The 22271-nt window shown below is 40.1% G+C and overlaps 1 protein-coding gene across 6 annotated transcripts in view; it reads left to right on the plus strand.

The window, feature by feature from the left end:
* The window catches only part of TBC1D5 (TBC1 domain family member 5), a 326354-nt gene that overhangs the window by 277969 nt on the left and 26114 nt on the right, over window positions 1-22271 (plus strand). For all 6 annotated transcript variants that reach the window (XM_040593276.1, XM_040593275.1, XM_040593273.1 and 3 more), the window contains one exon: window positions 3326-3489. In XM_040593276.1, coding sequence (XP_040449210.1) covers window positions 3326-3489 — 164 coding nt within the window. The remainder of the gene's footprint in view (window positions 1-3325; window positions 3490-22271) is intronic.

Here is a 22271-nt window from a genome sequence, read left to right on the forward strand (position 1 = left end):
AGAACCAGCTTAGTCAAAGCTTTTTGTGTTATTTGAGCAAATTCCCTTTTAGGATGGTTGCATTGTTCTGTACACAAAATCTCAGCTATATATATTTCCTCTCTTGTTTAGTTATGCAAGTAGCTGCATATTGCATTCCTCTAAAATGTGATCCATCTTCTGAAGCATAGCTGTTTAGTAAGCAAAGCAGTGTCCCTAAGGATAGCTCTCTGTCTTTTCAACATCCTATTATATTTTGGAGTTTTTTCATTAGAGCTGAAAGAATACAGAAAAAAAACCAACCCATTTTTCCATCATTTTAGCAAGCTGTACTATTTCATGTGCATGGGTTCCTCAAATACGTGTAAACCATCCCTCTCTGTAACTTATCTATGAAATTTTACCACATAATCTGCTTATTTGCAGGTGAAGTGGGTTAAGTGCAGGCCATGCAGGGGAAGAATATGTGAAAAACATATATTGCTTATTGTTTAACTTTTTTGTTGTGTTTTTTTTTTATCTTAATCCTATATGGAAAATACCTTCTTATTACTAGGATAGGAAAGAGAGCCCATTTAGTCTGATTTATACATAATAAAATATTTTATCATTGTAGTGTACTCTGTCCCCCTAATAGATTTCTTTGATTAGCAATTACATTGGCTACTCTGGCTTAGCTGTGTGAATTTCTTTTATAAATGCTTTATTTGCTAAAATATGTAATTCCATCTGTCACAAAACTATTTTTAAGTTTTGCCTACTGTAAAACCACACTTCCATTGTAAATTGCCACTAGGAAATGCATAAAAAGTCTCCTTCTTACATAAAAGCGACTGTAAGGATAATGGTGTTGCCAAGTGACATGATTTTACCCTAAAATTAGAAACCTTCTAAAAACTTCTGTGTGACTGAATTATTTCTGCTGTTTGGCATGCAGTGTTTTCTCCTTTTCTATTCTAAAGAGAATTATTTACAGAATTGGAGATCCATTTTTACCTGATTAATGCATATCCCAAGGCAAAAGTTAAGTGAGATCTACAGCCTCTGTCTGCTGCGCTTTGAGGAAGCTGTTCAGGCCAAGTGGTAGGTGGTGACTAGAGGAGGGCTGAGAAGAAGCAGAGAAATGCACTTGAATGAAGTCGGCGAGAAAGAAAGAATATATAAAGAAAAAAGTTGCAATAGGGAAGTTGCGGAAGCAGAAGAGGCAATTTGGAAGGGTCTGATGGAGAGGAGGAGGCAGACAGAGGAAGGTCCACAGGAGTATGAGAAGCAGGACATGAAAAGCAGGAAGGTCATGGAAGAGATGAGGGAAATAAGGCCGCAGAGAATGAAGGAGAAAGTTAGAAGCCGTTTATATGCCATTTTTCTTCCAGAAAATATTGAGAATATTAATCCCAGGTCCTTTCTTGGTTTTTGTCCTTTTTGGTCTGTTTTGTCACACGTGATGTTTTAGTGTTGGCTAGCTCAGTCTCTTTGCATTGAACAGTTTTCTTGCTAAGAGAACGTTTTAAATAGATCTGTGTGTGAATTGCTGTTTTAATGTGACTGCGGCTGTGCGGTATATGCTGCATAGGTCAAACACTGTGGAGAGCTTGGCTTGGGCTTTGTCTCCACCTGGCAGGTGGCCAAGCACGGCACCACTGACTTCCACGCCACTTGGAGGACAGTTAGAATTAGATTTAAATGACGGTATCAAGTTAAGATGTTTCTGTATGAGTAGATTTTTTTAGTTGTTTCTTTTTGTTTAAAACGTTTGATCTCAAAAGTGTTTGTCTCCTTTTGTATCTAAATCTGAATTTCTTTCTGTGTTTTCTGCAGTCTTTTCTGCCTCTATTTTCTTTCATTTGATTGTCTTTTAGTTATCTTTCTCTAGAAACCTGTATCATGAGGGAAGACTGCCGTGCATAATGAAGACTAACCCATTCTGGAAAAGGAGTTAGTTTTGTATTTTCAGAATTGGTAGTAAATCCACAATGACAAAATACTAAATTTTGTAAGCTCTGTGTAACAGTGTGCAGCATATCTGGGAGTAAAACTGGCACAGAGAATGGGAGCAGCTCAGAGCAAAGAAGTATGAACCACTGGCATCAAATTCAATCACAACCTTGCAAAGGAGATGAAGCTGCACCTGTGACATCTAATTCAGTTTCAGAGGATCATTCCTGATGCTGTAGATGGTAGCATGAAAAGGACACCGAAAACAGGAAAGGAAGAAGGGAGAACGTAAACAGACTCATCAGAATAGCCAACAGAACAAGAAAGGGGAAGAATTCTAGAGCTTTAGGGTTTTGCGCTATTGAATTTTTTTTTAGAATGGAAAACTCTAGAGTTTCATTGGGTCATCCTGGATTGACTTCCTCATACACATAATAGGAAGTTCTTTTAAAACTAGCATCCTGCCTAATGTAGCATTTTCTTACTGAAAGTTAATGAAAACTGATGTATTAATTGGGGTTTTATTTTCTAGAGTTAATGGAAATAAAAATTTAAGTTAAATATTTCAAAACACTTTGTGGGCTTCAACTGGAAGAAACGGTCCTTATGACAGCCCACCTGACTGCATACAGTGCCCTGGGGAAACAGCCCAGGCATCTACCCAGGTGTCTTTGCTACGACAGTGGACAATGTTAGATTCTTTTGAAAAGCTGCATGAAATGACAATAAGTAACTGTTAAGTAGACTTCATTGAAATGTCTGTTGGGTGGTGATGGCCTTAAAATTTGAAGCATGAGAACTTACATTCTTTCCCAAACTTAATGTCTTCCTGTTGTAAGCCTAGCTGTTGCCATCTACGTGTTCAAAGTCCAACCCATCGTTGGAATCCGATGTGCTGCTTCTTAGCTATCTTTGCCGAGTTTGGTAGTTTATTTTTGAGAGAAAAAGGGTTTCCTTTGCAGTGTTGATAACATCAGGGTTCTTTTTTACTATGAGATGGTATTTTTGCTCATTATGCTGCACAGGGAAGAGAATGCCCTTAGTCTGGGAATGTAATAGGGCGTATATACTGAGATGGTATTTTTGTATATATATAAATATATATAAAAATACACACACACTTATATATATATACACACACTGTTCAGCATATATATACACAGTAGATAGTGTGTGTTTGTGTACATATATATACACATTAAAATTTTGTATTTTTCGCTCATACAAATGTTAAATTCTGTGTCAGAATAGTCCTTCAGTCTCATAGTCCATGCTGCCACACTTCAACATTTCATTCTGTGTTGAGCGATCTGTGAATCTCAGTGAATGTAAATTAAGACAGGGAAGTATTTACAGCAAAAAGAAACTGCCCATTGATTAATTCTTTTGTTACTTTATCCTTGCTTTACAGGCCAAAGTTCAAAAAACATCAGTTCATCCCCAAGCATAGAGAGCTTGTCTGGAGGACGTGAATTTACAGGATCCCCACCTTTGTCGGCATCAAAAAAGGATTCGTTTTTCAGTACGATCTCCCGCTCCCGTTCCCAAAGCAAAACTATGAGCAGAAAAGAATCGGTGGGTTCTTTAACTTTTTAAGCTATTTTAATGTCACACTACATTACTTGTTAGAGGCAATCATTTCTCCCACTCATTAAGCACTTGCACTTGGAAATGTTTCCCTAAGCACACATTAATTGCAGAAGCAGAAATAAGCTATTTCAACTGTTTCTGTTGAGTAACATCTCCATTAAGGCTTCTGTCCCATAATCCTACCTGAAATGAAACTGTGAAAGCGCCTGTTGCCTCTGAGAGCAGGAAGTCCTGTAAGTTTATTTGCTTTGTTAGACTTTCAGTGTAGTCCTGAAGTTAATAAACAGTTCAGTGGGAAGCACGAATGCTCAGCAGATCCAAACATGTCCATCTGTTGTCCCTGAAATTCCTTAATACATCAGAGGTCTCCCGGTGTCTGTAGCATCTGTAGTCTGCAGTCACAATTCTATTTCTTGCACAGCTCTGACCTTCCATTTGGCCACAAGAATCTATTATTTAAGCAGATTGTTCTCATCCAAGAAAATCGGCTCTTATCGTGGGTGTGTTCCAAAGAAATTCTCATCCCATCAAAGATATTTTAGGAGCACTGCTTTGATAAACCTCATACGCCATGGATTAGGAGGATTCTTTTCTATTTTACATACACGTTTCCCACTGTCTGTCTGCTGATTAAAAGCCAGTTATGTAGCAGGTGGAAGAAGTTGTATTTTTTGTAAGGTGAAGGCAAAGTGGTTTTCTCCATTCCATTTTCACAAATGTATGCTCATTTGAGAATGCATGCATTCTTCAGTTGTTCAGACCTAATATTGTACAGAAATGTAATAGTAACACCTCAGCATTTTTGTCTTTAGACAGCAGAATCTTTATTAATAATCGCATCGTATTTTCAATTTGATATTTAGAATGTTCTAATGAAGTGTATAACTTTGCACAACTTTGTTCAGTTTTTGCTCACTGAAAGAGAGGGTTTAATTCTGGTTCCACATGCTTTCATGTTTTCTAAAAAAAGCTGTTTTGTGGTTAGTCAACAAGAAGCTATAATTTTGGTTTGTGTCCATTTAAGACATACCAAATTAAATGTAAAGTTAAAACAACAACTTAATCTCTCTCTGCTTGTCCTCATGAGGTGAAGAAAAAAAAATCTACCAATATTTAACTTTTCTTTTTATGTAGTTTAACAAGATCTAAATCCAGCTTTCATTTGCAACTTTTGTCCAGGCCACAACTTGGGGGGGTTGCACCAGTAGAGTTTAAGAATAATTCCCTCTTAGTTCTCTAATGGGAGACATAGAAGAATGTGCCATTATAATATTCACACTGAGTTAGAATCAACTAATGATTAACATGTTTTTCAGGTAAATAATTGTCCAAATTCATGATATTTTGTTAATGTTTTTTTCAAGGACTTTGGACAAAGAAGTATTCATTGGAACAGACTTGTAGTCCGTATGATAATTTTCAGTAGATTGGTAATCGTGATAAACTCAGCAGTGCATAAATTTTCAAAATAATTCTTTCAACTGTGATATATATTTTATATTGTAGCATTTTGTGATTAAACAGCTAGAAAAGAATTTAGGTTACAAAAATATATTTCCTATGTTCAGTTTTTGACTGACCTTTAGTATAGGAAAAAGGAATTTGTAGTAGCTCCAAGAGGAAAAGGTTTATTTAAACCTGTTCTCTGTTGCTCAAGGTGATGATTGGGTTTTGTTTTCCTGTAAATTTCATGATACCTTGTTTCCACATAGAGGAGACAACTCCGAAGAGTTCATCCCAAGGTCCTAAAATAGTTGCATCGGATTTCTCCAGTCTTACAGTTGCTTCATTTACAGCTGTTTTCTGGAGGCAAAAAAAGGCTTGAAAACGTAATGGATTCACATTTTTGTTTTATTTATAAAACTGAACTGGGTTACATTTTTACTCTAATAATTATACAGACTATGTTTTTAAGTATTGAGAACATTACCTTTGTTGGAACATGGTCATACATCAGTCACTTTATAAAAAGATGGTTTTTAAAATCAGTCATTCTTGGTGTAACGAATGAAACCAAATCTATTTCCCGTTCATCTTTGTACTCTAATTAGTACCCTTCCAAAGCAAAGCAGAGATGGAATACATACATAATTCCTTCAACATGGAATTAAAAAAAAGTGATTTTCACAGACCAGAGTCCATTACCGTAATGTTGGGATAAACAAGAATGTCATCATCACAGTTTGCACCTGGGGTACTGTGTCCAGTTCTGGACTCCACAGTACAAGACAGAAGTGGACATGTTGGAGAGAGTCCAGAAAAGTCCACTAAGATGGTGAAGGAACTGGACCGTCTCTCATGAGGAAAGGCTGAGAGAGCTGGGACTGTTCAGCCTGGAGAAGAGAAGGCTCGGGGGGATTTTACCAATGTGTATAAGTACCTGAAGGGAAGCTGCAAAGAAGACCCAGCCAGGCTCTGTTCAGGAGTGCCCAGTGACAGGACCAGAGGCAGTGGACACAAACAGAAATCTAGGATGCTCGGTCTGAAAATCAGGAAACATTTTTTCAGTGTGAGAGTGACTGAGCATGGGAAGATGTTGCTCAGAGAGGCTATGGAGTCTCCACCCTTGGAGATATCCAAAAGTTATCTGGACATGATCCTGAGCAGTCTGCTTTAGGTGGCCCTGCTTGAGCAGGGGGGGTTGGACAAGGTGAGCTTCAGAGGTCCCTTCCAACTTCAACCATTTGTGGATTCTGTGCCAGGATAAGCTGGAACGTGTCTTGTCTAAATTTTTCTTTTGTAAAGCCAGTCCAGCAAGTTAGATATTCTCTGGGAGAGTTGTGATCAAAATTGATACTTAATTTGATTCATTGCCTCCAGGAATAGGATGTGTCCCTTTCTCATATTAAGGACTTCTTAAGATAGTAACATTTACATTGTATTTAGTCTTCTAGATCTTTTTTTTTCCTCTCAAATGCAAAGATCAATGGAATGACTTTTTTACTGCTGTTGTCAGAAACAGATGTCCCCTGTTTTATTTAGTTAAGGAAGTGAATCTACAGCCTCAGGGCTGAACGCGCAATATCACGTTTTGGCAACCCATGGCAGCCTGATGTTTTTCACGTTACTATTGAGTGGCACTCAGCTGTATGTTAACGTGAGGCCCACCAAATGAGTTTGAAAGTCTCTTTTGTGCTCAGCAGCGAGAAGGTTCCTTACCCCTTTATATAGTTCGCAGCTTTCTGACAGGAATAACTTAGATTGCAGTTTCTGGAACCGTCTTCCTATAAACAAGAACAGGAACTTTTAATCTATAATGCACTCCAGTGCCTGTTGTCTTCTGCCTGGGTCAGTCTTGCTGGAATAAAGTCCTAGAAAATTTCCTGTCACAGCCTGCCTACTGCCTTCTCCTTTTCCGTAGAGTTGGGAAATTGGGTGCATTTGTGGTCTGTTTATTTCTAATTATGTTTCATTTACATCTCCAGCAACCATTAAGGACAGTCTACTCCTCTTTTTGGCAAATAGCAAAGCTGCTTAGACGTTGATTCTGGCACATATGGTTGGCTGGTCTCAGTTTCTGGCAGAATATTCTGTAAATTGCTTTCAGCCTTAGAGATCTGCCAGAGAGGGAACTTTGAGTTGAACAATATAAACATTTTTAAAACTTTCATTAAAAAAAAACCCCACAGAATTATAGGTTTGATGGAGAAGAAAGTTTTGATTTGGAGAAACTGTACCTTTTATTAAGTAAATTTCTACATAAAAAGTTTCCAGTTAAGAAAAATAGAATTATCCATTTGGAAAACATGTTGGTTAAAAAAATCCCAAGAAGGAAACATTGCTAAGTAAAATCTGGAGCAGTTTATTTTCTTTACTAAAATAATTTACAAACATGGGCAATCAGAATCCTCGTTTCTTAGAAAAAAAATCCTGAACAAAAGTGTCATGCATCATGCTGGTTTTGATTGCACAGACTTTTTAATTAAATCAAATCTGACAACATATGCTATTGTCCCCACAAGCAGGTATAAACAACTGTTACTGTCTGTGATTTACATAGCTAGTCTGACTGATTTGAAGTTAGTTATGAGTACCCCTACAGGTTACAAAATTAATGTATGCTATCATTTTCAATTAAATAGGCATCTGCTCTACTGATTTAGGAACCTGATTTTAAGTATACGAAGTTGACAGTTTTACTTAAGTAGAATTAGTATACAAAAATGAGAGAGATAATAAAATAAATATTAGACAACTACACATAAAAGAATCATGCAGGCAAAAATTCCTCTGAAGAAGAGCATGTTTTTTGTGCATGGTACACATCTTGGAGACTTTTATTATTCCCATATATTTTTTCCCTGACTATTATTTTTAAAATCTCTTTAGAAGGTTTTAAGCAAAATACTTGTCAGTCCATACTTACCAATGCCAAATATTTATTTGGAAATACAGATACTATGATGAAATTTTTCCGTTAAGCATCATAAAATGTGCCCAGAACTAGTTAGCAGCTGTGTAAAACAGCCAATTCCTTGCTCAGTATGTTGGATTTGTTAGACCTAAAGTTAAAGACATGATGATTTATTCTCAATGCCATTAATTAGAAAGAACTTCAGTGCCTTAACATTTAAGTACATCAGTAGGGAAAGGATGACTGGGGAAATGTGGGCCCGCTGCTGGGTGAGGTGGGTGCCCTGGTGACAGAGGACACGGGGAAGGCAGAGTTACTGAATGCCGCCTTTGCTTCAGCCTTTACTGCCAGGGCCGGCCCTCGGGTATCGCAGACCCTGGAGGCAAGAGAGGAGGTCTGGAGAAAGGAAAACTTCCCCTGGTTGCGGGGGATCACATTAGATGTCACTCAGGCCAACCTGACACCCACAAATCCGTGGGACCCAGTGGGATGCGCCCCTGAGCGCTGCAGGAGCTGGCAGATGTTGTTGCCAAGCCACTCTCCATCCTCTTTGAAAGGTCGTGGAGGACAGGAGAGGTGCCGGAGGACGAGAGGAAAGCCAGTGTCACTCCAGCCTTCCCAAAGGGCGAGAAGGAGGACCCAGGGAGCTACAGGCCGGTCAGCCTCACCTCCATCCCTGGAAAGGGGATGGAGCAGCTCATTCTGGAGATCATCTCAAAGCATGTGCAGGAAAAGGAGGTTATCGGGAGTAGTCAACATGGATCCACCCAGGGGAAATGATGCCTTCTGAGAGCCTTCTGCGGTGGAATGACTGGCTGGTAGATGAGGGGAGAGCGGTGGACGGTGCCTACGCTGACCTGAGCCAGGCTTTTGGCAGTGCCCCCACCAGAGCCCCCAGGCAAGCTCAGGAGCTGGCTGGGTGAGCGGGCAGTGATGGGCTGAGCACGGGCTGAGGGCAGAGCTCGGGGGCTGTGACCAGCGGCGCAGAGCCCAGCTGGGGGCCTGTAGCCAGCGCTGTGCCCCAGCTCAGCACCGGGTCCCGTCCCGTTCAGCTGGGTCATGGGTGACCTGAGGGGACGGAGCGCAGCCTCGGCAGGTCTCCCGATGGCACAAACTGGGAGGAACCGCCGGGACACCAGCAGGCCGTGCTGCCCTCAGCGAGGCCTGGGCAGGCTGGAGAGCCGGGGGGAGGGGACCTCGTGGGGTCCCACAGGGGCCAGCGCGGGGTCCTGCCCTGGGGAGGGACAGCCCCTGCACCAGCACAGGCTGGGGGGGGGCTGCTGGGGGGCAGCTCTGCGGGGAAGGGCCGGGCGGTGCTGGGGGACAGCTGGTTGCCCGCGGGCCAGCGGTGGCCCTGTGGCCGAGAAGGCGGGTGGGACCCTGGGGCGCGTTAGGGGCAGCGTGGCCAGCGGGTGCAGGGAGCTGATCCTGCCCCTCTGCTCGGGCTGGTGAGGCCCATCGGGAGTGCTGGGCCCAGCGCTGGGCTCCCCAGTCACGGGAGACGGGGAGCTGCTGGGGAGGGCCCAGCGGGGGCTGCGGAGCTGGTGAGGGGCCTGGAGCACCTCCCTGGTGAGGAGAGGCTGGCAGAGCTGGGGCTGTGGAGCTGGAGAAGGCCGAGGGGGGTCTCACCCCTGCGTACCAACACCTTAAGGGTGGGTGGCAGGAGGACGGGGCCGGGCTCCTTCCAGTGGTGCCCAGCGACAGGACCGGGGGCAACGGGCACAAACTGCAACACGGGAAGTTCCAGCTGAATATGAGGAAAAAGCTCTTTACTTGGAGGGTGGCGGAGCCCTGGCCCAGGCTGCCCAGGGAGGCTGTGGGGTCTCCTTCTCTGGAGACATTCAAACCCACCTGGACGCGATGCTGTGCAGCCTGCTCTGGGTGAGCCTGCTTCAGTAGGGGCTTGGGCTAGGTGATCTCCAGGGGTGCCTTACAGCCCCGACCAACCTGTGATTCTGTGAACTTCAGTTAATACTGGAGGACATTTGTCTTCCTTATTCTGATGTGGTAGGCCAATTCAGACACCTGAAAATGCAGTTTATTTAATACTTCAGTGCTTATCTCATTTGAGGGATAGATGAAAAGAATATTAAATCTGAGGTGCTGCCAGGTCATGTGAACAGAGTTCGTAGAAAAACCTCTGAGATATTTTGGAAGTGCGATTCTTTTCTCCGTTGCCTTCCTCAGGCTCCCACAACATGCTCTAACTCAAATGAAAGAGCTGAAAACAGTACAAGGAAAAAAAGCTGCCTTTTAGGTTTTTATTAGAAATACTTGCAAGTTTCGTATAATTCAGTAAAACAACAGCTGTATGCATGAGTGGCAGCTTTGAATCCTAATGCTCCTTATCTTTTTTGGAGTGATTCATTTCAGGGAAAAGAAACTACTGTGATAAAAACAGGAAGTTAATTGCTTAGAAAAAAAAGATGAATAAAAACCCAAGTGGCTCTGCAGTGCTTTTCTGTCATATTATGAGCAATAAACATGTATACAGAACAGATCTGTGGGGCCATTTGGAAGATTTTTAAAATGTCAGGGTAAATTGTTGTCTTTCTTGGTAATATGTGCAGCTGAATTATGCGTACCAGCAACTTCTGCACAGAAGCAAATTAGAATTTTATCATTTGAAAGAAGGCAGGAGGAACTTTTAAAATTATTGGCTAGTCCTTCAAAACTGTCAGGGAAAATCTAAAAAATACCAAAATAATGAATAAATGGGGCTATCAGCAATGTTTACAAAAGGATCAAAGTGACTTAGGAGCCAAGAAGTGTGATCCTTCACTCCACAGCAATCATATTAGCAGCAGCAGGTACAGGACTTGCTCTGTGCATCCTTTTTCCATACATTAATCATGAAGTTAATGTTTCATCAGGAAAATATATCTGAGGATCTATGTGGGTGGTTTGCTTTGCCCTTTATTCCTTTTCAGTGGAAATCTCATCCCTTCATCCTGCTCTTAAGATAACACCACAAAATTACTGTCCATTTCTGTGAAGAGCTGAAAAACCTGCATTGAACTCTCAGCAAAATCATGGATGCAGATGAGAAACATCTCTAAATCAGGCTATTGTTTTAGTTGGAGGGTTTTTGAGCGGAAAGGGTTTCTGTGTTTGGGAGATTTTTTTCCCACTGAAATAAATTGTAGGTATGTGTTTAATAGCTTGATTCTTATTTTTGTCTGTGTTTGGTTAGATCAAATCATTCCCTATAAAAACAGTAAAACTTGTACTTCTATTCTTTTAACAATGTAATATAAATGGTGTATATTTACAGTCCCTTCATAATTACTATACTTAAGTTTTACCCTCCTTAAACTCCAAACAATGTAATCAGAGATTCTAAAGCCCGTAAATAAAAGATCCTGCTTTGGTCTGCATCCTCAGTCATGTTAAGAATCATTTCAAAGGTCAAATACATCCAGCCAGAATAGAGAAGGATTTAGTGAACCTATTTTGCAACTGATGTTTAAAAAAAATTTAAATGTTTTACAAAGGATGTACTTTGAGAGTCCTTCATAAAGGACTATATGTATGTTGAACTGTGTGTATATTAAAATGCTTATTCAGGCAGCAAAATTAAGAAGCATAATTACTTTAAGTACATCACACCAAATCAACCATTTCAATAACATTCAACTAAATACTTTAGTAATATAATACTGAAGCATGGAGTATGAACTAGATTCATTGCAGAATATCTATATATTAATCATTCCATAGCCATATGCATTCAAGAATACTTAACACATTGTTTCAGAGAGCTCAAAAATCATAAAGTGGTTGGGTTTTTTCCTCTGCTCCTGCTCATATTTCTGCTACATTTGCCACAATGGGCTTATGCAGTCTTAAACGCCAGCAATGTGTGTACCAGATGGGCAAAAAGCCTGTCAGATGTGATACTGGAGGAAACGGGATTCTCATTCACCGATGTGTTTATTTATAGCTACTTCTAAAATACTTACAGTCATGCCATCTAAATTAATATCTCGGTTTCATTATTTATGACGAAATAATCTGACATGATTAAGTCAACAATGTCAACAGCAGCACTGAGAGAAACCCTTTATCAGCATTTCTGTTCAAAGGGATAATTTCTGTTACCCTACAGTTCTGTTCTTATCTATTCCCTTAGCAAGTGAAAAACTGCCCATTTTCTCAGTTACTCAGTGCCTACCCATCAGTTACATACAATTTTTGGCATTCTATAGATCTTCCAGCTTTTTATGGGTTTTGGTTTTAATCTGTCTCTCAGCAGTCCCATAGTGCAGTGCCAACAGGTGGACTTGTGCAGGCAGCAGGTAGATGAGTGTCACGTCTCGTGTCCGCTTGCAAAAGAGGTTTCTTTCCACCCCTACTTTCTTTGTCTCTAGGCAAAAGCTTTCTCCATTATTCATGTTTATCCTTCTCCATCTTCCTGCTAAGGAGAAACTATCTGAGCATAGAAGTGGAGTATTTTTAAGAGGAAAATACACCCAAGTTAGATGAAAACAAGTCCTGCTCATGCTCCAGTAGCACAGCTGATGGTTTCTAGCTCTGCAACAGTGAGGCTGGTGTACCTGGAAGCTGTTCTACTAACAGGTTCAACAGTGAGAGCTGCTTTGGAAAATGTCCAAGCCTGTGGTCCTTTGCCACTAACATTTCCAGGCAAGGTGGGACGTGGCAAACTAAGCGGACTCCAGCAGCATAACACTGGCAAATTGACTTTGAACTATTTAAGACTGAAATTCAACAGCAGGACCTGGTGTTTAGAAGCTGTGAGCCAGAGTTTCAGCTATTTTCAGGATTTTAATTGAAATTAAATGGATCAATCAGGGGGCTAGGGAGATCATCTGAGGCTCCAACTTTCACCTTCTTCCAAATGTCACTATATCTAAATATTGTTAGCTTTGTTTTAAGGGACAATAAATTAAATAAATAGATAATTACCTATCAACACCATAAAACAGATACTTTGCCTCAAACTCACTAATCTTCTCAGTAGAGATTGTAAATAAATATAAATTATAAATAGATATTTTTTACCTTGCTGTCGTCATCAAACTAGGGGACAAGGAAGAGGGACAGAAGGTTATTCTAGTTTGGAAGAAGAGGAGAAATAGCTGACCACAAATTCTTATTTCTTATATTTCAGAAAAGCTACAGATACATACTGTATTAAAATGCATGTGTGTATATATATCGCCCATTCTCAAATTTAAAAAGAGTAAGAAAACCAAAATTTTTCTTGCATTTAAAAAGTGTGGGTCTCCTTGAACAATGCTAACTCTAGAGTGTTAGAAATTTGAATGTTGGAAGAGAGAGTTCCTCGGTCATTGATTATGCTGAATCAGAGTTGTAACCCTTTCAGTTTTGTTGGGATTTGTTTGCTGGTTTATGGGGGAAGGGGAGGTTTAAGTACAGAAAGGCTGAAATTTTTATTTATTTATTTAATCCTTTACCAATAATCTGTTGGTACTGTTTACATGTGCATAGCTTGGGAAAGCATTGTGCGATGCCATCCCGTTCTGTGCTGTTAACTGAAAGCACACAGAGCAAGTCAGGATTGTACTAATGCCCCAAAAGATGTGCCTTTGCAGGTGAATATATTTCAGATTTGTACATTTGTATCTGTATTATAAAACTTCTTTCTTGGTTTTGATACTTGTTTTCAGAGCCCTCTGAACTTTTTTTTTTTTTTTTTTTTTTTTTTTTTTTAAGTGTTGGTACATAACCCGATTTGGTTTGGCTCCTTGGAGTCACAATGGATATTTTGTTGACCTTTCTCTCATCCTTCATTTTATTTCCTTAGTTTTTCTCAGTCCCATTTCCCCACCCCTTTCAAAGGGTTGTCACGGCCATATGTTCACTAAAGATTGCACAGTAGCAGTTTTGTTTCAGGTTTGTAAAATGGGTAATTATTATTCTGAATTTACTTCTTTGAGCAGAAGAGGATGTGTTGTGTCCTGAAATGCTTTAATTTTGATAGCCCTGTAGTCTGAACCTAAACTTCTAGGATTACTTTTTACCTAATGCATTTGTGCTTGCTCTGATGTCCCCTGGTGTATTTTGAGACATACAGTACTACCAGAGAGCAAATGTTATGTGGCGGAGAGCAACAGGTCAAAGTATGATAAGGCAGAGGAGAAAAATAAAAGTATCCTTCCATAGGTTTTGTGTTCCGCTTATCCTTCTTTAAGGTGGGTAACTACACCACCATTTCCTTTATTAATCTGAGAGAACCTGTTTCTGCTTGAATGGTTCTGACCTAGGAGAGCACTGAAATAAGTATGTAACTCTCGGCAAGTATAAAGTCCTATTTGCTACTCTGAGCAACTATGCCTACTAGGACTACACAGTGAAATAAAGAGAGTTTAAAAAAAAAAAAGGGAAAGAAAGATGTTTCTACTTAAGCTACCTCATATCAACCTGGGATTGTAGAAGCAGCCTGAGTTAAAATGGTGTAAAACAAACACATGAGCAGGATTTAAAATGATGTAAAATAAAACATGCCTCAAGTTCACTGTGCATGCAGTCTAAAGGAACAAAATACGTTTGTAGGATTTGTATGAAAAGGCTATGCTTAAATGTTTAACATTGATGAAAATATATTCAAAATAATTTAAAAACCAGTCGCTGTGGAGATGTGAAGAACACGAAACATGAGTAAGGTGAAGTATGGGTATACCTCAGCTAGCACAGGGACACAGAAATATTGGCTGGTGAGGGTTCAGCACAGAAAATCAGTACATAACCTCTACTGCTGCAGGAACACCTGAAGGCGGTATCTGAATTTCCTTGTGTCCTCCCATGGTAATATATTAATATGTGAAATAATTCTAATTTGTGCAAACATTTCACAGGTAGCAAAATTCTCAAAGTAAAAGTGACAATATATATTCCATCCCTGACTAATATGCTTGCTGAGCTTGCATCTAATTGTTTCATAGCCTCTTCCACGTAGAAGAAACTATCTCTAAACGTTTGCAAAGCAAATGCTGTATGAAAACTCTCCTAAAAATTCCACCTTTCCATTGACAACAGTTTGGTTGCTAAAATGCTGAAGCCATGTCTATGAGACTGACTAATACAGCTATATTGTTTCCATGTCCTCCCCATATGTGTGTCTGCAGCCATCTGTTGTCTCTTGGCTTACACTGTTAAGTCCTTTAGAGAAGTGTGTTTTTTCTTTATGTTTGTACAGCACCCAGCAGAGCGAGGTCTTGGTCCTGATGAGGGCCCATGAGTGATACAATTAAATAATAGAGAAGTTAAATTAGTAAATTAAATAAATTCAAATTTTGTTTTAAATCCTACTGTATGGAATTCATTGTTCCAAAACTGTGGTTTCTGGTTTAGATGTCAGCATATGCTGTAGACTGCTCTGTGGCTGGCATAGATCATAAAAAAAAACATGGGAGTGTCAACCAACGTTAAGCTGTCAGGGGGGCAAGATTAAAAGGTTAAATTTTGTATTTAATTGTTAGATTCAAAAATGAAAACTAAATATATTCTCACAAAATGGAAATGATAACCACTGCTTTTTACTTGAGCAATTTGCATAAAATGAAATGAGAAAGCAATTTATGCCGTGCATCTGAATCTTGTCTGATATGTAAGATGCTACTACTGTCCAGAAGGTATATTCGGTATATTTTATAAATAAGCTCTTACATACTGGTTAAGACTCTTAGCAAGTCCCTGGCTTCATGATTTCCTTGTATCTATCTCATTTTTCCCATTACTTTCCTTTAAATGATCCAATCTCATCGGAATTATTTTCTAATTTGCCCTGCCCATTTTCGAAGAGCTTGGGATGTTTCCTTAGTGATCTTACTATGAATACTGAAAGAACTGAAAATGTGACTGGGCAAATTAATATAGGAAAAGTAGCTATTAACTAAAAAATAAAAAAAATAAAAAAAACTGCCTCTAGTTCAGGAAATCTCTGCTCTACAGATCTGTGTAGTTTCAGAGAGCATTCTGGGCAGTACCATTACATGTTATATCATTAAATACTTTTTTCATCACACTTTACCCAGCCCATCATTAAGTGGCATCAGACAAGATACCAGGAAGACCAGGCTGTTATTCCAGCACAGTTCTGTCACTTTTTGTGTAACATTTTAAATTGTAGCATTATTGCTTAAATACCTTAAATACTCTTCTCTTTGAAGATAGTTTCTTTTCCACTGCACTTACACTTGGGAGTTGATTCATATTCAGGATTCAGCTTTGAGATGAATGGAGTTTTGCCATTCTGAGTGTTCATTAATGAAATGCTTGGACATATATTGTCATAAGCCTTTCCAACAGATTTACTCCTCCTTGAGTTTCTACGTGAGCAAAACAGACAGAAATACAATTTTTATTTCAATTCCTGAATAGTAATACTGAAAACTAAATGGTATTATGGAAGACATTACTTACAGTCCTGATTTTGTGAGTTCATATTCCCTATTTTCCATACTTCTGTGTTAAGCTACATGTCATGTATTTGGGAGAAAAATTGTTTAAACTGATTAAAAAAACAAGGTTGAGAAAGAGTGGCTTCTTCCAAAACTCTGTTTCTTCAGACCTTGGCTTGTGTAGGATGCTAAATTCCAGTGCCCTTACCCATGTCCGCAAACCTTACTGCAGCTTGTAAAGCCATGAGCTGTAAAAGGATAGGATTACAATGTCAAAACTGTAAAACTTTCTGTAATCTGTTCTTGACAGTGCTAACCACTTTCAGTTAGCCACAGCTGTTTTCCTGAAACAGTAAAATTTGATAAAAAATGGGGTATGGTAGAGGCATTGCTGATCTCATTATGAGCTCAGGAGAGAAGGAAGGATATAAAACATTAATTTCCATAGCTGTCTTTGTCAAGGTGAGAAGAGAGATGAAAGGAAAGGTAATAAAAAGGGAAGGATGAACTTTTGGACAAACGGAAAGCACCAGAACTATACAGATTGGGTAAAAATACAGCAAAGAAATGGCAAATAATTAATCATAAAGGAATTAATTTTCATGGCAAAAGAAAAAAGGGAATTTAAATATGTAAGCAAAGTTCTAGATGTGGGTAAGAAGAAAGACAAATATGAGAGACATAAATGTAAGTAGAGGTTTCTGCAGATTCAGTCTTGCCACAACAAGGAAAACACTTGGAGATGTGTAAACGGAGGCACTCAAGTAGAGCCTTGCTTTGACTAGAGACTTAAACACTAGCCTGCTTTGTTTTGTTAGTGAAATGTAAATCAATGTGGCATCACAAATAATCTACTTCCTTTTCATTCTGGTATTCAATTCAAGATGTTACTGATTATCTGTAAGGCTCTACTTCATCTGGAATATTGAAGGTGTGGAAAAGTGTTTTGAGGACCCTGGGACTAAATTTTCAGAAAGTATTATTGAGTTGTTTTTCTGCAAGACTGCATCATTAAATTTGCAGATGTTGGTCTCCCATGTCTGATGCAGTGATTCCATTGTTTGATTTGCTGCTTGGTTTGGTTTTCTTTTGCATAATGCAACTCCCAATATTAGAAAATATTGAGCTTATATGCTTTATAGAACATGTTCTTCGGTAAATCGATGTTGATTTTTTTATTTTGGTTAGTTATTTAAAGGATTGATTTTTATTTTGTGGTCAGCTGGTTAACCTTTGAAATCTGGCTGAATGAGTCTAAATCGCTGTTCACGTGTTTCTGGTACTGTGCACGTCAGATCAGCTGAAAGGTCAGTTTCTCAAGGAAGCAAGCATAGACCATACTGTTTTCCTCTTGACTTACATTTGGCCTTTTTTTTTTTTTTTTTTTAATAGAGGATTTATAAGTCTCTGTTCATGCATAAAAGAGAGCAAATCAGCACTGCTGTTTGTACGCAAAATAAAAATGGTATCCAGGGTACTCACTTTCTCAGTGCAGTGAAACACAAAAGTTGGCACTTAAGAAAAGCGCAGTGAGTACTGTCTGGACAGAAATTGAGAGCATCTGCACAATGCTGGCTGTAAATCAGTTGTTTCATCTATTACTGCTAAAGAATTTTAGAATACTGAAAAAAAAGTTCCTTTTTTTTCTGAGGGGCTTTGTGATTTTGTTGCTTACCTTTACAAAACATTAAAAAATTCATAATTTGCAGAACAATTTTAGAAAGTTAATGTGAAAAGACTGGTCTTAGAAATGGTGATTAGAAGAGACCTCTGCTCAAGCTGCTACTTGGAGCAGGACAATCACTAACATTGGATCAGGTCAGTGACTTCGAATAGAAACTCTGCCACTTCTATGAGCAACCTCTTCAAATGCTGCACTGCTCTTCTGACGAAGAACATTTTCCTAATGACCAATTTGAACCTTTTGGGCCATGGTCCTTTCTGTATCATCTGCCACTGCTGGGAAGAGTTTTGTTACATCATCTTTGTAGTTCCATGTACTTGCAGGCTCCTGGCAGACGCCCCTTAGGCTCCTCTTTACTAAAATAAACAAACCCAGCTCTCTCAGGCTGTCCTCTAGATTTGTAATCATAATAGTAACCCTGCACTGGACCCTTCCCAGTTTCTCAGCATCCTTCTTGACCAAAACATTATTCAAGGTGAGAGCTCACAAGCACTAAGTAAAGGCAGGTGATGACTTTCCTGGATCTGCTGACCACATTCCTCCTAATGTAGCCCAGTGCACTGTTTACATTATTTGTGATAAGAGAACTTTATTAATTTATAAACAACTCGGCAGCCACTGTAGCCTCCGGATCCTTTTCAGCAAGCCTGAAACATAGCAAGTTCCTTCCCTGTCTGCACTGGTGCATTGGGGGGTTTCTGCTCGTGTGCCGAATTTTGCACTTACTGAAGTTTCTAAAACAGAAACCTTAAAAAGGTTTCTTTTGCCTAGGCTTCCAGTGTCTCATGATGTTTCTGAATTGAAGTTCTACCAATCAGCACAGCAGCCTGATTTGCATCATTTGAAATTCTGTCTCCTCATATGGGCTGTTGATGAAGATACTGAACAGTATCTTCATTAGCAGTCCATTGCTTACTGTACTCATTTCCAGCCAGCAACTGGACATCAAGCCATTGACTCTACTCTTTGAGCTTGGGGGTCTGACCAGTTTTAAGCCCACCTACAATCCTTCATTCAGCCCACACTTTGTCATGTTATAAATGATGATACTGTTGGAAATAAGTGACAAAAGCCTAACTAAAGTAAAAATACATTGCATTCACTCCTCTTCCTTCATCTGCATGGCCAGTCATTCCATCATAGCAGGCAATTAGATTGGTCAAGCATTATTTGCTCTTGGTAAATCCTTGTTGACTTTTCTCAGTTCTTGACTTGTCCTTTACATGTTGGAAATTGATTCCAAGAGGATGTGCCTCATGATTTTTCCAAGGACTAAGGTGAAGCCAACCATTGTATAGTTTCTTAGATCATCCTCACTTTTCTTTAATATGGAGGTAGAATTAACCTTTCTCCAGTCATCATGGATGTCCTGTAGTATCAGTGTTTTGTCACGAATGATAGCCAGTGGTGTTGCAATCACATAGTCAGCCTTTTCAGTGCCTGTGGTTGTATCCCATGTGGCCCCATGTATTTGAACGCATACTGCTTCTTCAGGTATTCACCAACCTATTACCCACCCCACTCTTAGCCACCTCTTTCCTTCCCAAACTGTACATCCAGAGGTCTTGGAGCAGAATTGGCCTAAAAAGCGAGAGGCAAAAAAGGTATTGAGTGTTGCAGCCTTTTCATCTGTCGTTATCTCCCCTAGTAAGCAATAGACCTACATTTTCTTTGAACCTCTTTTTGCTGCTCTTGTACTTGTAAAATTCCTTCTTGTTACCCTTTAACAAGTCCCCCATTAATTTTAGCTCCAGCTGGGTTTTGTCCTTCCTAGTTCTGTTCCTGTTCTCAAACAGTGATTGTGTGCTTGTCTTTTGTTTCCTGTCATTGCCTATATGTGCTCTCCATTTCCACCATTTCCATCTCCATATGTGCTTTTCCCATTTTAGTACATTAAGAGGCTCCTTACTCAGCCAAGCGGACCTCCTGCATACCTTGTCCCTATGCTTTCTCATGTCTTTCTGGGTTAGGTCCCTGTTCTATGACAGACAAAGTCCTCCCCACTAGATTAGCCAGTCTGTTCACAAAGATGTTCTTCCCTCTCTTTGCTAGGTAGATCTGTTCTCTTAAGTTGTCTCCTCATCAAATTGGGTGCCAGAAGCAAAACAGTTGAAGCCCAGCTAGTGCCACCAAATACGTAGCCATATGTGGTCTACTGGATCCATCTGCTGCTATCCAGGCTTCTCCCTTTTGCCATAGGATTAAAGAGAAACGCCACTGGCATTCCTGTCCCCTTCACCCTTGCTCAGGAGCCCTACAGTTACTTTTGAACTGAAATGGTTTCACATCACTATGCCATTAGTGTATACATGAATAAGCAGAAGAAAAGTGAGAACACTGGGTGACCCCAAACAGTCTGTCAGCAACACCACAAACTGAGGTTCCACGCAAGCAAGAAACCTCCACAGTTAATGAATCTCCCTGGAAGAGAGTCACCAGTCACTCACTGTCACACATCACTTTCTTCGGTAGTGCTCTGATATGGTGTCCAACCTGGATTCTTCTTCTGAGGGAGCTTGTTCTTCCCCTCTGCTGCCTGGACTCTGCACCACTGGGCAGCCCTTCTGCCAGAAGTCATAAGCTTTCAGTTTCCACCCTCTTAGGAATGCGTGTCTTCCCACTGCACGTGCCTCACTTGCACCTTCCCTGTCTGTTGCGTAAGCTTTTACACCTTGAAAGGTCCTCTCAAGCACCTGTTTGCGGCGACTGAAGAGACGGGACGCAGCTTGATGCAAGCAAATGTCAATTTATTGTACAGAAGCACGAGTTTTTATACACTTTCAGAAGCTGCGCGTTTTAAACAGATTGGTTCTTGAAGCTAAGCCTTGCATACCAGAGGCAATCCCTGATTGGTGGTTAGCTGCCAGCAATTAACAGCAAGGTGTTATCTTTCCTTGGCGCCAGCCGTCTCCCACTCCCCTGTGCTCTGTAAACATGCCTCATCATGTTAATTGTTGTCTAGACAAGCTCGAGCACATTCCCCTCAGCTAACTGATTGCCACGCATGGTCCTAGTTTGCAGACCGCTCCTGCACCTGTTTGTCACCCCAGTGCAATAAAACACACTTGTCTCTTCTTGCAGCTCCCCTCCTGCAGCTGCAGCAACTACAGCAGAGCAAGCGTGCCTCCGGGAGGTCACCCTCAGGGGTCCACCTGCACAGAGGTTGCCACAGCACTGCTGGTGACATCAGGGATGGGGGTCATGTCTTGTAGCAAGTCACCGCCATTTGGGTGTTGTCTTCTTATGCAACGGCACGTCTGGGTCTCTCATGTGTCAAGTGCCAAGTTAACCATCTTGCTTCTTTGCACATCCCGCTGGCAGCACTCCTCGGTGCCCTTCCTGAGAGTGCCAGATAAGTCAGGAACTCCACGTGTGTTCACGTGTGAGAACACAGGTTCACAAGGTTTCCCACTTGGCAAGAAACCTCTTGCACTGTCTGTGAGTTCCCAGCCACAGTACCATCCTTCGTGAGTGCTGGGTCTGCCGAATGTTTCTGCTCCCCACACGGCATCCTAATGAGTCGAAAGAATGGTGGACGTAGTTTACTCAGCACTGGTCTTGCTTGCCAAATGAGGAGGTACTGAGCTTAGTTTCAGAATCTCCTCAAGTGTGTAAAGCTGTCCAAAAGCATTTTAAGATAAATTTACTGCAGTTCTCATCCATGAAGAAGAAAAAATAGCTTGGGAAATACAGAAATACTTATTACCAAAGTTAGATTTTCTTATTCACTTGTAGGAGATAAACTGGGTTTCAATTTTGTATAATGATTTTAGAATTTGATTACGTTATTTTATAGTAAAATACTCAAATGTCGTCACCTTTCCCTATCTTACAGCTGCACTTGCGTGCAATGGCAATTCAAAATTTATGGTAGATTATTTCTTGCAGTCACTAGCTGTATGTATTAGGAAGAGTCCTTCTGCAGGAACATTGCTTCAATAAAAACATCAGTGCAGATGCACTTGTATAGGCCGTGACAGAACTGCAGAATTTGAATAAGATTACTCTTTCAGCAGCTATAAATTGGCCATATAAAATCAATCCCCTCGAGGCTTAAGTGGTCAAAGTGTAAGGCTGAGTAAAATAAGGTGTAAGTATATTAATATAAGAAATGGCAAAGAAAAAATGTTTAGTGTCTGTAGATTCTAAGTGTGAGGAGAAAGTGTAGGGAAAAAGTGATACTGCTAGATCTTGAAAAATGCTACTGTTGAATTTCTTTTTATTTATCAATTTCTTTTCCATATATGCTGTATTACTGCAAAGTTTCCCTTTCTTGGCTCTGACTCAGATTCTGATGGAGATTAAGATTACTTGTATCTTTACATCAAGATTTAGTCATTCACTT

The sequence above is a fragment of the Falco naumanni genome, chromosome 4 (assembly GCF_017639655.2).
Source record: "Falco naumanni isolate bFalNau1 chromosome 4, bFalNau1.pat, whole genome shotgun sequence".
Taxonomy (NCBI): domain Eukaryota; kingdom Metazoa; phylum Chordata; class Aves; order Falconiformes; family Falconidae; genus Falco; species Falco naumanni.